This window comes from Propithecus coquereli, unplaced genomic scaffold (assembly GCF_000956105.1).
Source record: "Propithecus coquereli isolate 6110/MARCELLA unplaced genomic scaffold, Pcoq_1.0 Scaffold12, whole genome shotgun sequence".
Taxonomy (NCBI): domain Eukaryota; kingdom Metazoa; phylum Chordata; class Mammalia; order Primates; family Indriidae; genus Propithecus; species Propithecus coquereli.
In genome coordinates, this window is record NW_012136080.1 from 7,065,907 (window position 1) to 7,081,292 (window position 15,386).

The 15,386-nt window shown below is 36.7% G+C and overlaps 1 protein-coding gene across 1 annotated transcript in view; it reads right to left on the reverse strand.

Moving 5' to 3' along the window:
* Window positions 1-1,467: 1,467 nt before the first annotated feature.
* The window catches only part of CAPN7 (calpain 7), a 51,312-nt gene continuing 37,393 nt past the window's right edge, over window positions 1,468-15,386 (reverse strand). The window contains exons 12-21 of the mRNA XM_012663233.1: window positions 13,157-13,211; window positions 10,867-11,011; window positions 10,643-10,742; window positions 10,227-10,362; window positions 9,591-9,666; window positions 6,181-6,326; window positions 5,309-5,371; window positions 4,576-4,706; window positions 1,827-1,919; window positions 1,468-1,734 (exon numbers count right to left, since the gene is read on the reverse strand). Of these exons, the coding sequence (XP_012518687.1) occupies window positions 1,590-1,734; window positions 1,827-1,919; window positions 4,576-4,706; window positions 5,309-5,371; window positions 6,181-6,326; window positions 9,591-9,666; window positions 10,227-10,362; window positions 10,643-10,742; window positions 10,867-11,011; window positions 13,157-13,211 (1,090 nt within the window). The 3' untranslated portion in view covers window positions 1,468-1,589. The remainder of the gene's footprint in view (window positions 1,735-1,826; window positions 1,920-4,575; window positions 4,707-5,308; window positions 5,372-6,180; window positions 6,327-9,590; window positions 9,667-10,226; window positions 10,363-10,642; window positions 10,743-10,866; window positions 11,012-13,156; window positions 13,212-15,386) is intronic.

The following is a 15,386-nucleotide window of genomic DNA, read 5'->3' on the forward strand; positions in this document are numbered from 1 at the left end:
GTTACTTTTTAGTCTGTGTTTTAAAGCTTCTTCTATAAGGTCCAAAGTTAAAGTATCAATTATTCAAATAAGTTCTATATTGGTCTAGTCAAAATTAATCTTTCCCTTACTTATACATTGGTAGCACTGTGTTTGGAGCTCTATTATAGAATTCAACACTACAATATATTTAATTGTTCATATACAGATCTCCTCTAACAGATTTGAGAGCAGGGATTAGGTTTTGTTTGCATCCTGTATAAGATCTTTAACACAAGAGGTTCAAATCTTGTGTTTATAATATAGCTCTTATGCTTTGGACTTTTTTCTTTAAAGGGTCGCAGAAAACTAGTCAGATTAATCTACCTAAAATAAGCTAAAATTTGAAAGCCCTAAATATTAACGAAAGTGAAATCTCAGTGTAATAATCTACTACTACCCTGAATATAAAAGACATTTTTGTTGAAGCATGTATTTTCATGCAAATAATCTCCTCTTTTAGATGGAACACAGATGAAATCTTTTAATAAATCATTTCTCTAAGTTAAACATATGGTTTTCATAAGTATAAACATTTTATTTCAGTTAAAGGTAGAGAGATACAAAATAAGAAGTTTTAATAATTATAAAGTAGAGACAATGAAAAATCCCACACTATTAATTTTTAGACCTTTAAAATCTTGAACATTGTTTTGATGGATTTTTATGTAAACCAGGAATTTACCCAACACTAGTATCTTGGCAATTCACTTTTTCACAATGCTATATAACCCAATAGCCATATATTAAACTCTCAATTTCTTCAAAGTGTTGTTACCACTAGAACACTGAGTTATAGAGCAATTTAAAAAAGACTATACAAACTAAATTGTAATGTCTTTAATGTCTCCGATTACTACTTTAAAAAATAAAAACTGCAATAGTGAACTTACCTCAGTTCTTTCTACATGATTCAATGGGAGATAGGTATCTAACCTCAACAACCTTCGTTCTTAAGCATGAGCATCTTCATGCTAATTAGAATTAGCTTTACTCTTTTATAACATCTGGGCAATAATAAACATTTAAAATCATAAATAATGCAAAATTAAAATTAGTTATGGTAACAATTCATTTGGTAATCAGTTGCCCAAGATGTATAGGGGAGTCAACACAGGCAGGTTTAACTTATAACATGCTCTGCAAAAAAAGGAAACATAATATAAATATTTCAGGATATCAAACTAGCCTAGCATTCCACTCAATGAATCTTTGCTGCTCATTTTGCCCATCTGGTCTTACTTCCTTTATCTTTTTATCAAAGGCATCTCACAGTGATGACTGAGTCTAAACTTTAATCATATGCGCTTTTTATACAAAATGGCCCCTAAATGCAAGCCAACTCTATATACACAAAACCATGTAAACAGTACTTGTAGGTGATTTAGATAATTCTGACTACATACAATTCTCACCAAATGCCCTGACAAGCACCAGATTCTACTGCAACATGTTTTAAGAGATTTAATTCCATTCTGAGTCTTGTGTTTACTGTCCTGAAGATCTGTGTCCTCAGTTAAAGAGTTGATGTTTGGTAAATATAAAATCCAGTAATTTCTGAGATTTCTCCATCACTGAAGTTGTGTTATCTTGATGGGGATAATACTATTAAAGTCCAAGAAAAAAGGTCCTTCTTGTTTAGGCAAAAAAGTACTGGGAATGATATTGAAGATCCCAGCAGGTATATTTTCTAATTCCAGGTAGCAAAACCCACACCTGTGTTCAGGGAAAATAAGAATAAGGTTTATAGAAGATAATGTCACAAAAAGTAAAATATAAATTAGATACAATCAAAATGCCAACATTACCTATAGTCACCACTAGATTTCCTTGGAAAGCCATGGGGACCAGGATCTCCCACCATAGAAACTGTTACGACCTCAAATCCAACACTATATTGCCTAGCATTTAAAATAAACAGAATTACTGTATTATTAAATAGTTTCAAATACATGATTTTAAATAATTGTCTAAAGACCAGATGTATTATTAAGTATATGTTTCTGAAGCTTCAGTAGTGAAAAACAGTACCCTAAAACACATGCATTCTATTTTTACTCTCAAACAAAATACCATTTATATATTTTAATTGAAAGCATAAAGATTAACATTGTATTAAAACTTACTTAAAAAAAAGACTTAACCAAAGGCTCCTCTGGGAATAATTTAAAAGATAAATATCGTCACTTAAATTTAAAAGATAAAATATTGTCATTGTAATAAGCAGACAAGCCCATGGAATAGGAAAGCAAGCCCTGAAATAAAATCTAAATTTACAGAAGTAGTTAGCATATGATAGACATGGCATTCTAAATCAGTAAGGAAGGAAGAATTCATTTAGATGGTGATGAGGTGACAAAAATTTTGAAAATACTGAATTGTATTACACACCAAATATAAAAATATATTCATGAACTAAAAAAATATGATGTAAAAAAAAAACCATAAAGGAAGAAGAAAATATGGTGAAAATTTATTTAATAATGGGGTGAAATTTCCTATCCATAGCAAAAAGAAGCCAGAAAAGACAGACTTGATTATTTAAAAATGAAATCTTTATCTTTGTGGGAAAAAAATGACAATTTAGGGAAAATATTTTCAAATATACAGAGGATTTAGTATCTTTAACTTATCCATGCTTACAGTTAAAAAAAAATTACAACAGAAAAATGGGCAAAAAACATGAATAGGTAATAAATACAAGAAAAAATATTGCCAGTAAACATTTTTACATGTTCAATTTATTTAGAAATCAAGTACAAACGAGCAATTAGATACCTATTTTACCTATCAAATCAGCTGAGGTTTTAAAAATGACCTTGTGGAAAAATAGCTTAATCATCTCTAAGTATCTAAAGGATTATTAATTGCTTTTGAATTAGTTTGTAAGGCAAGCAAAATTAGTTTGTAAGGTGAGCCTAACCTTATTTAGAAGATAGTACTATTTTTATTTGTATTCTCTGTATTTTTAAAACCTTTTAAATTATGAAATACAACACAAAGTAAATAAAACACATATATATCTTAACAAATAATCTGTAAACTGAATAAACACCTGGGTAACCACCACTCAGATCAAGCCCTCTCAGCACCACAGAAGTTGCTTGTATAGTCCTTTCTGATTGCAAATCCTGTCCTCCACAGAGCTAACTTTTATGGTAATCACTTTCTTGATTTGCTTTATAGTTTTTTACCCCTTAGTGTGCATCCTTAAACACCATTTGTTTAGTTTTGCCTGTTCTTGACTTCAAAGAAGTGGAATTATACAGTATGTATTCCATATGTATGGCTTTTGCTCAGCATTATTATTATTTTTTTAAGAGATGGGGTTTTGTTCTGTTGTCCAGGCTGGAATGCAGTGGCATGATCATAGCTCACTGTAGCCTCGAACTCCTGGGCTCAAACAATCCTCCGACCTCAGCCTCCCAAGTACCTGGGACTACAGGCATGTGCCACCATGCTTGGCTAATTTTTATTATTTTTTGTAAAGATGGGGTTCTTGCTATGTTGCCCAGGTTTGTCTCAAACTCTTGGCCTCAAGTCATCCTCCTGCCTTGGCCTCCCAAAGTGCCAGGATTACAGGTGTGAGCCTCTGCACCCAGCCTCAGCACTGTTTTTAAGACTCATCCATTGTGTTGTGTGTAGCTGTAATTTGTTCGTTTTCATTGTTACACTCTATTATATTATACTCTATTATATGACTGTATCATAATCTTAAATGTCATTGATAAACGCTTCTGACTATTACAATGGTTTGCTGGCCATTTGGATTGTCCCTTTTAGGACATGTTTTTATTTAAAAAAAAACTGGAGACTTTTTATTAATATTGCATATTTACAAATCCTCTGATGTGTTCTTTGTCTCAAGAAATCTTTTCTTCTGCTGAGGTTATTAAGACAACTCCTGTATTATCTTCTAGAAGCTGTATTGCTTTGTCTTTGACTTCCAGGTTTTTTTTGTTTGTTTGTTTGTTTGAGACAGAGTCTTGCTCTGTTGCCCAGGTTAGAGTGCCGTGGCGTCAGCCTAGCTCACAGCAACCTCAGACTCCTGGGCTCAAGCGATCCTTCTGCCTCAGCCTCCCAAGTAGCTGGGACTACAGGCATGCGCCACCATGCCCGGCTAATTTTTTTCACATGTATATATATTTTTAGTTGTCCAGATCATTTCTTTCTATTTTTTAGTAGAGATGGGCTCTCGCTCTTGCTGAGGCTGGTCTTGAACTCCTGACTTTGAGTGATCCACCCGCCTTGGCCTCCCAGAGTGCTAGGATTTAGGCGTGAGCCACCATTCCTGGCCCACTTCCAGGTTTTTAATATACCTGGAATTGATTTTTAGACTTGATGTGAAATAGGGGTCTAATTATTATTTTTTATACATGGATACTCAATTATTCCATATCATTTATTTAATACTGTCCTTTCCCCGTTCTTCTACAATGCCATCATTATAAATTAAACATCCATATATACTTAGGTCTATTTCTAAACTTTATTCTATTTCAATATGTTCATTTTTAATATAACATCATTAATTTAAGAAAGTTACTCATCACAAACCTTGGCCCTCGTAGCTCAACCAGTAATGGCCCAGTTTTTTCTACATGGAATTGGTAGATGGGATTATTTCTGTGAGTCTCTTGGAAATTTCCACATCCTCCAGCACTCTGACCACTCCACTTTCCGTTAATCTAATAGAACAATTTTTGCATTAACAAAAAATTTCAATCTCCAATTCCACTTCAAAGCAAAACTCCTTTCTACCTTAAAAACAAAACAAAAAACCCCCCAATTTTCCACTCTGTGGCTCCACCCCATCTTCCCATTCTTTATTTGCCATGGACAGTCAATGAAACTCACCAACTCTCCATTTCAGCCAGGCTGCTTTGCTACACTAAGCCCTATCTCCACCTCTCAGCCTTTAATCAAGTTGTTCTTACTAGAAATTCTCCTTAAAATCTTCCTCTACACATCTAACCCATTCTTGCATAGTCAGTCTCATTCTACTTTTAAGGTTCATCCACATGGCCTTCTCTAATAACCAAAGTCTGCACTAATCTTCTTTCTCTGAATTTGTTTCCTTCCACAGAATCACTTATCATTGCTCACTGAAGATCTTGTATTCCAACCCAGACTGGAGGCCACTTACATTTCCCCTGTATCCTTATCAATCTCAGGTTATTTCATGATACATTGTTAAATGTGAAGAATAAAATGAAAAGAAAAACGGGAAAAGAAATTCTAAAATTCTAAAGAATGCTGAGATAACAACGCAGAGAAAGAATTTTCTCACCCGTTTTGATAAAGTGTATGGTGAAGGAATCTTCGAAAAAGTAAAGCTGCATGCTGAATATACCTAGATTAAAGAAAAATGATTGTACTGATAAATGTTATACTTACAAAGACAGTGTGATTGAAGAATATATTGGAAGACTGAAAAATCTGTTGGCATATGTAAGTCATTATTCTATAGTCAGCCTGGTATCAAGTCAGGTTTAAAGAGCTGGAAACTGTGAAGCTAGGGATCTTGTTGTGGCTTTTTCAGTCACTAACTGTATGACTCAGGACAAATCGCAATCTTTCCATGCCTTGGCTTCTGCATCTGAAGAATGAAGGGGTGCCAGCACCTCCCAATGTCCCTTTCATCACTAAAAACCTATTCAAATTAAGCTTCTTTACTCATCTACAGCAAACAAATCCACGCAGAACAAAATTACAATGACTTTTCCACTCCACGAGAGCAGTATATTTCTAGGTGACTGATTCTCTTTTACTAAGTTCAAAGTCGTCTTTCAACAAGTAGGCTAAATTTTGCCTGCTGCAAAGTTAAATTTATTAGTCCAACATACCACATTACCTCAGGACTAAACTATTACTGTGAAAATTAAAATGTTCACTCAAAATAAAAACATTATTTTTCAAAGGCATTTTCTATAGGAAGCATCATAATAATTTAATATTAAACAATATATAAACACAAAAATAGAGAACAATGAATTTTCAGAAATAAACTTTTTCTTTTTTCTTTTTTGCTGGTAGCTGGACATGGGGAGGGGGGTTGACCAAGAAGCAGAAACAAACTTTTTCTCCAGATAATCCCACTTACAAAGCAGACTATATACTTTATCTTACTGTGTTTTGTCATTACACGTTGGTTTTACTTACCCGGACTGTATAATGAATTGTGTTCTGTTTTTCATATTGAGACACAACCAATGTAAAGGTATGGGTTCCAGGTGTGGTCAGCTTTATCTTAGTCAAATAATGAGGGCTGTTAATTCGAATCCCATCAATGTATGGAGGTGGGTCAGCTGCAAACAACAAGGTGGTTTATCAAAAGAGACTTTTCCTTTAGCTTCTGAAATTTTATGGTTGATGGTAGGAAAAATAATTAAATGGATGAACATCCCCTTAACTGATTGTGTCTTTAAAATATAATGATATTACTGATATCAGTGAATTTCAAATTAAGGTGAAAAATTTAAAAAGATACAAAATATATAAAAATAAGTCTGTGTTTCCCACCACTCAGAATTAACATTAAAAAAATCATACTAAGAGACTAGCTTTTCAAAAAATAAAGTCCCTTTTAACCATCCACCTTTATCTTATTTCCTTCCACTGATGGATTTGGTAGGCGTTTTTTTAGACTTTAATACACATACACCCCCTTCTCCTAAAAAAGAATGAATAATCATTTTCTGTGTATCTAAAAAAGGATATGTCTTGTATCTTTCATTTTTCAGTCAACATTTTTTGAAGATCTATGTTGTTCTATACAGTTTATTCCTTTTAACTGCCTCTATAATATTCTATCATATGAATGACATTTTATTTAACTATAAACCTGGAAGTATTCTGAAAAGGCAAAAATCACTATCCATAAAAGGGAGCATTGTTAAAAAAAAATCCAAGTTAAAAGAATAACAAATATACTTGAAATTGAAAAGCCATATAACATTTTAATGTTAGGAATATATTTGTGCTTTTTTAGTTTTATAGTGACCAACATATGAAAAATGGAAAATCTGGCTGGTTTAATTTGATATTTGTCACTACTGTGTACCATGCCCATCCAAGAACCTAGTGATACAAACTGGCTTGCCCTCAACACAGGGTGATGGGGAAGAAAGCCATAATTTCCTATGATTAAACAAAATATGACTTAATTTTGATCCCATCTTCCCCACCACTACCCATTTCTTTGCATAGCATTCTTTTTTTTTTTTTTTGAGACAGAGTCTCACTCTTTTGCCCAGGCTAGAGTGAGTGCCGTGGCATTACCCTAGCTCACAGAAACCTCAAACTCCTGGGCTCAAGCAATCCTTCTGCCTCAGCCTCCCGAGTAGCTGGGATTACAGGCATGTGCCACCATGGCCTGGCTAATTTTTTTTCTATATATTTTTAGTTGTCTGATTAATTTCTATTTTTAGTAGAGATGGGGTCTCGCTCTTGCTCAGGCTGGTTTTGAACTCCTGAGCTCAAACAATCCACCCACCTCGGCCTCCCAGAGTGCTAGGATTACAGGCGTGAGCCACCGTGCCCAGCCTGCATAGCATTCTTGAAAGAATTATCAATAATTGCTTCCTTAACTTATATCACAGTCTCTTTTTAAACCAATCCAACTGGGTTTCTAGCCCCACCTCTCCACCAAGCCTGTTCTTGTCAAGGTCAATAATAACTGTCAGGATGCTAAGTCCAACAGTCTCTTCTCTAATCGTATTTGACCTCTCAAAATAGCAATAGATGCAACTGTCCATTCTTTTGCTCTTGAAATCCTTTCTTTGCTTGGGTTATGTGAGACCTCACCCTATTTCATCAGGCGCTCTGTTCAAATTCTTTTGTGGTACCTTGTCCTCTGCTCAATCTCGAGCTGTCTGAGAGTCCAAGGGTCAGGTCCTAGGTGTTCATCTCTGTATCTAAAACTCTCTCCATAGGTGATTTATACAGTTCTGCCTTCATACGCCATCTACATGCTCCTGACTCCTCAATCTGTACCTCTAACCTTACCCTAGAACTCTACTAAAAAATCCAAGTGCCTAGTTGGCATCTTCACTTGGATATATCAAATAGATACCACAAATTTAGCAAACCAAAAATTAATTTTTGATTTTACTCCACAATAGATCTGCTCCCTCTCCTCTCCTCACTAATTCTTGCCCATTTCAGTAAACGTACACCTTTCTATTGCTTAAGTCTAAAAAATCAGAAGTCATCCTCGATTCCTCTTTGCCCCCCTACACTTCAACTCAATTTAGTCCTGACAATTCTACTGAAACCGAAATCTGTCCACTCCTCATCTCCACTCCTACTATCCCAAGTTCAAATCACCATCATTGCTCACATAAATAAAATTGCCTAATTGGTTTCTCTGTTTCCAGTTCTGCCCTCTCCAATATAAATTTAAAAGAACAAAAATGTTCTTTAAAAACATCAGATCATGTCATTTTCCTAATTAAGACCCACCAAAGACCCACTGAACCCTTTCCTGTGGCTTAGTAAGAACCTCATGTGATCTGACCCCTGCATACTTTTCCGACCTACCCAGGCAAACTGGCCTTTTCTCTGTTTCCAAAGCACACCAATCTTTTCTCACTGGAGGGTCCTGCACTCACTGTTCCCTCTGCTTGTAATGCTTCTCCCTCTGTTTCTTTAAGTGACTGACTCCTTTTTGTCATTCACAGTTCCTCTTTCCCCTTCTCCATGAGCACCCAATCAAAGCAACCAACTAGTCACTAACACGTGACCTTATTTTACTTCTTTACACACATGTATCACTACTTGATATGTTTCTTATCTATCTCCCCAACTAGAACATAAAGTCCATGAAAGCAGAGTCATGTTTGTTCACCACTGTTCCCTTTCGTCTTAAAACAGTTCCTATCACTAAGTGATAATTTTTTTTTCTTTTGATGTGAAAGCAAAGTGGTTTCAATATAATGTGTTAAATGCTTCAGAAGCCCTGTGGAGGGAAAGATTGATTTTGCCTGGCAGAATCTGGTAAGGTTATCAATAACATTTAGGCTAAATCTTAACCGTGTTTACTAAGCACAACAGGGTCTGTGGGTAAAGGGCAGGGAGAGTCTTAACAGAGGAAATGGTGTGAAAAGAGGGGCAACAAGGGCATGGTGTATTCAGGACTAGCAAGTAACTCAGTGAGGGTACTATGAAAAGCTGAGGCATGAAATAAAGGGGGCAGGTAGATGAAGCCCAGCATATAAAAAGCCTTATTATACCATGCTGAAGAGCTCAGATTTTATACAAAAGCCCATGAAAACCACAGAATATTTCTGAACATAGAAAAGACATGATTTAAGTTTCAGAAATAAAATTCTGACATCAATGTGCAAGAATGTGGAAATATCAAATTCCTGGAGTCTCTAACGATAAATCAAAACAAGGCAAAGAGCAGCATAAATACTCACCCATCTGTTTGAGTGGTTTCTATTAGTCTATCAACATAATTATTAATTTCTGCATGGCATCTACATAAAATTTGTCATTTTCCAACTTAATCATGTAAATAAAATTTTAATGTATGTTTGTTTTAATATTTTCTTGACTACTACACATACCTGGGTAATAAACTTTTTTCCCATCAGTCTTGTATACAACCATTGTGATAAATTCTCGATTATTTGCAAAATCATCCTAAAATCACAAAGAATCCAATGTGGTTAGAAAAGTGAGCTCAAAATGCTCTTTATTTAATGTTAAAAAAAAAAAATCCTCTAATTTTAAGACCATTTTTTCCCAGCTATTTATTGCTATAAAAACATTATTTTTCTGAATTAAATTGTCATTTCAATAGATGACCAAACTTTACAAAGTAATACATTAAATAAGATTCTGAAACTACTGAGATTATGGTTAGCCTTTACAAAATCAAGACTAACGACTTAATATTTCCAAATTCCCTTTGGGATAATTTAATATTAAGTTCTAAAGCATATATATTCAATCCCCAAACTCTTACTAAAAATCATAAACTCCTTCATATTTTTCTTTAGAGATTACTTTTGAATATTTTAAGTGTATGATCATAAAATATGAATTTTCCTGGAGGAAAATATTTATCTGAGAAAACACTATTTTCAGAGCACCTATATAAATTAAACAGGATGGTGATCAAATCACTTAAATGTTTCACAATGGTCTAACTGCATTAAAAAAAATTTCTGTACAGGATATCATTAGAATGTTATCAGTACCTTGTCTGTTATGTGTCTACTAAGCAAAACCCAAACTGCAGCGCCCCCTTGTGGACACTGAACCTCCAGTTTGTACTGGGGATTGTTGGCCAGGCTATAGGCATCTTTCACAGGTCCTTGCTTAGCATCCCAAGTACTAAAAGATAAAGTCAACAAAGAAGGAGATAGTAATTAAATTTCTCATAGAGCTAAAATATAACACTATTTTTAAAAGTGTTTTATTTCAACTACAATTAAGCTATCAGATTTTTTTGGTTTGGTTTTATTGTTCTTAAAATTTGTGGCATAACCAAGTAGAAAGAAAACTATTATAAGACAGTCACCTGTGGGTATGACAAAAAGAGGGAATATTAGTCTTCCTTAAAAGAAAAAAGTGGAGAACACTATAAAGCATGCTCTGAAATGCAAAAAGTTACCTGTGAATACATGTTGATTCTTTAAAAAGACCTGGATTCCAACTCAAATAAATCACATCATAATACTGGCAGAGATCATCCCAGGAAATCCAAAATATTCCTAAAAATTAATATTTTTGTTAATCTAAAAAAATACTTAATGACAAATGACTTTAATCAGTTAAATACATTTCATCTTATTTATTTCAAGACACATGGTATTAAAATTAAAAAGATTTATTTACCATTGTCTATTTTCTGAGCTGTCCGGGGATCAAAGTTTAAATACTTTTGCAACTCTGGAGTCCAGTTTTTTACATCATTTTCACTGTATCTTCCTTTCCAACGTAAATGACTCCAAGGATTTTTCAATTGGATAAATCGCAATCCCTGTTATCAAAAACATGAGAAAACATTAAGCTGCAAAAAAATGTTATTAGTTATACCATTCTCTTATTAGAGAGGATGAATTTTGAGTATTTATCAATTTTCTTCTCTTCAAATCAACATGAAATTAATACGTTAACACTTTTCACCAAGTCATATGTCTGATCAAAAACTGTAAATGGCTACCTACTCCATAGAGCTATGCTGTCCAACAGAGTTGTCACTAACCACATATAGTTAAATTAAAATTAAATAAAATTTAAGTCAGTTCCTTGGTCACGCTAGCCACATTCATTTTTAATTTTTTTTTACTTTTAACATGAACCACAGTTCAAGCGTTCAATGATCACGTGTAGCTAATAGCTAATGCACTGGACCGCACAGGTACAGAATGTTTCCATCATCACAGGAAGTTCTCTTAGTGCTGCCTTAGAGCATCAAATATTCCCTGCCTTTCAAAGCTCACTCTACTCTGGTCCCTCTTTATATTCCCAGTACTCACACCCCATATATCTTTGGCTCTAATCTAGGCTTTCATAATCCCGTAAAATCTGTATTCAATTTTGCTTCTAAAAGCATTTGCTCATACTGTTCCCTTTTCCTGGAAGGTCCTCTCTGATTCCTTTTAGCTATCCTTTCTCTCAGTACTGAAGAAAAGAGAAAGAACATAGACTTCAGTGTGAGAATAAAATGGGACCAAATTCCAGCTCTCTGGGTGGGTCATTTACCCTCTCTGAGCATATTTTTACTCATTGGTAAAATGAAGTTTATGATGTCTCCCTAGAAGACTGTTGTGAAGACTAAATAAAGTAACGTAAGTATCTAGCATTTAATAATTTCCTTCTCCTTTTAATTACTATCACTCCTCTAAACTTTACAATGCTAACTATCTGTGTTACATTAGTTTAAAACAAATAATATCCTATCTTACATTGTTTCCTACTTGTACAAATGTAGAAGTCTTATCTCCTCAATGAGACCATAGACTCCTTGAAATGGTGATACTCTCATCCTTTTTCAGATTTTCCAGTGAGTTTATGGAACAGAGTGTTAAGTTTATGGTAAATGCTCTATAAATACTGCATGTGTCTACAGAATTGGTTACCTTGATTCAGAAAAATGAAAGAACTGGTAAATTGAAAAAAATATTTGTCTTACTTCAACCAGTCAACTTAAGAAACTGTATACTTTCTGTAAGGATGTCATAAATCACCATTAGGGGACATTTAAAAAAAGACACATTCCCTTGCTGTTTTATATTTTAAATGGTGGCAAATTGTGGCCTGGAGTAGATGTGATTTCTGGACATAAGTAACAATCACTTCTCTCAAGCTATATTCCCTAGCAGCTTTATTAATACAATTTCTTTTCTCAATTTCTTCTACACCTCAGGTGTCTCACCACACTATCAGTCAACAGACATTTAGCTTTAATTCATTTCTTTTCATAAAATCTAGTTCTGCAAGAGCAGGAACTCTGCTGAATTTCAGGTCTCTACCATTTCCTAAAAGAGGAGCATAAAGGAGAGGCAATTGCTGGTAGCTTTTCAGAGACACATCCCAAGCATCAGTGACATTCAAGGACACTCAGACATGGCTGTAGGTTTGGTTTGGATAAGTAGAGAACCAGCAACTCAGAGGGCCCTAATAGGGGAAGAAATGCTAAAGAAATAATAATAATAAAAAAAATAACCTGGTCTATGCTGAAACATCCCATTTCTCAAGTTGTTTCCAAGTAGACAGCAACAGAAAAGCCTTGGATAGGTTCAGCTATCTCATGATAAGACTTGTCTAGAATGAAGTCAGCAGTCTAAACTGGAGATGTACTTCCACCGTAAACTATTTATGGAACAGCACCTCAAGGAGGAGACATAAAATAACCCAAAGGGAGGAACACTGAGACTAAAATGAAGATTTCAGAATACGCAAGCAGGTTAGAGGCAGTCAAAAAGGATAACACTTTTACATAAGTATTAATAAATATTAAGAAGAAAATCTTATTAAGAAAGTCACGAATGATGTAAGATTGGGTGTAATTTTAGTCTAAGATTAGGTCTATATGCAAAAAAGGTGTTAGAGATAAATGTTTAAATTGGATATGAAAATATTTTAAAATAGAAGTCAGAATTAAGTAAATGTCTCAAAATACAGAAGGCAAAAATAACATAACAATGATGATCCCAGGAAATTCCTTAAATAGATACCTAAAAACAGAATACTGATGAGAAAGGATCAAGATGGCCAACTAGACACAGGTAGCATGTGCCTCCTCCACAGAGGGGAACCAGGATAGTAAGCAGATTCTCACATTTTGAACAGATCATCTGGGAGAGAATACTAGGATTCACCAGGCAAGCAACAGGAAACATCAAAAAAGGGGATAAGGAGAAGGTTCAGGGCAACTTGCCAGGCCACGGACTGGCTAACAGCTAGGAGAAGCTCCTGGAGGCAGGCAAACAATAACACAGAAGCACCCAGGGCTCCACTCTCTGAGACAAGCTTTTATGGTCTTGGCTACAAGAGGACCTCCTGACCCACGCAGGTCTCAGGCCTAACATAGGGAGCTGCTTGGAGACTGCACAGACATTTCAGAAAGGGAACCCATGGAGAATCACACAGGCATCTGAGCTTAGAGTAGCTTGAGCCAGGGGCCATTCTGAGAGCCTTGATATTGGGCAACTGTGGGTACGCCTACAGCAACTGTGCAGCACCAGGGAGTGACAGAGGAGCTCAGGTGTCCCACAAAGCCCTGCAGAAGATTCCCAACACCCTGCTGTGGGCTGCTGTTGAGACTGAGATGTGAGCACACAGCATTTTCCACAGTTTCTCACCCATGCTGTTGCTGGGGTAGGATCCCAGCCTTTCTGGGTTGTAGGTCCAAAGTGCCATTTTGAGTTTGACCCTGGGCTATGGCCTGCCCTTGGGCAGCCCCTATATGGTTGGGAAAGGGCAGGGAAACCAGGCTTTCCAGTATACATCTGGGATGGTATCCACTATCCTGCAGTTGGCTGTTACAGGACTGAGTCTTGAGCAAACTGCACTCCCTACAGTTTCCTGTCAACACAGCCTGCCTGGGAAGGCCCTGCCCTTTCTGATCAGAGGCCCAGGGCGCCATTTTGGGAGTTTGAAGCCAGGCAGCGCCCTACCTTCGGCTGAATTTGGGCTGCAGCCCAGCCCAGCAGAGAGACAGGGAAGCCCAAGCTCTCTTACATATACCTAGGACAATTCCCACTGCCCTACTATGGGCTACTGTGGAAGTGAGTTGTAAGAGAAAGCACTTCACTCAGCATCTTGCTCATGCCATTTGCCTGGAAGGGGCCCACACTTGCTGGTCACAGGCCCAAGGTGCCAGCTTGGGAGTTTAAAGCTGGGTAGCGCTCCACCCTTGGACTGAGTTTGGGCTGATGCAGGGGCCCAAGCTCTCCTACTTACTCCTAGGAAAATTATCACAGCCCTGCTATGGGCTCCTGTGAGGCTGAGATGCAAGAGACAACACTTGCCAGTTTCTTGCCCATGCCACTTACTTGAAAGGGGCCTTGCTCTCTGTGATTGCAAACCTACACCTGCTGCCATTTTGAGAGTTTAACACTGGGCCACATCCCACCCTCGGGGCCAGTTCAAGGTAATGTGACTGCAGCTACCACTGGGCTGGGAAGAGAGAGAGGAGATCAAGCTCTCCTAAGCACACTTAGGACAATACTCTTGGCCCTGTTACAGGCAGCTGTGGGACTGGGGACTAGCCTGCCCAATCCACTGCAGCTACCAGTAACATCAACACAGATCACTTGGGTCCTAGTGAGTGGCTCAGCTCCACCACCACTACCGCCACCTCCCACATCACACCAGCTGCTTAGGGGCACACAACTGGCCCTCTGACTCAACTACTACCTTCTGAGCAAGCCATCTGAAGGCCCAAGAACTGGCCCCTCAGGACACACCAACACTGCTGCCAGCGTGAAGTTGTTCTGGCACCTAAAATTGGGCACACTTAGCCTACTGCTTCCATCACTGGGGCCCAGAGACTGGCTCAGCTGCTGTTCAAGTCCCCAGCAAAACTATACCACAGCCTCAACTAGTAACTGTTCCCTAAAACACCAAGGAAATCACGGATACTACTGACCCTGTGTATTGCCTAAGAAATCAAAACTGTCACTACTGTAGGTACCCAAAATCAAAGCCAAAGTGTCCTACTCAACCAACAACATATATACATCTTCAGGAAAAAAATTCTTCCTTTCAAAAGCAATTTCAAAAAATTGGAACAAGTAACTGCTACATTAGATATGCAGGTATGAACACAAAGACACAGGGAACATAAAAAAGCAAGGATATATGACACCACAAAAGGACCACAGCAGAGGCTGGGTGTGGTGGCTGAC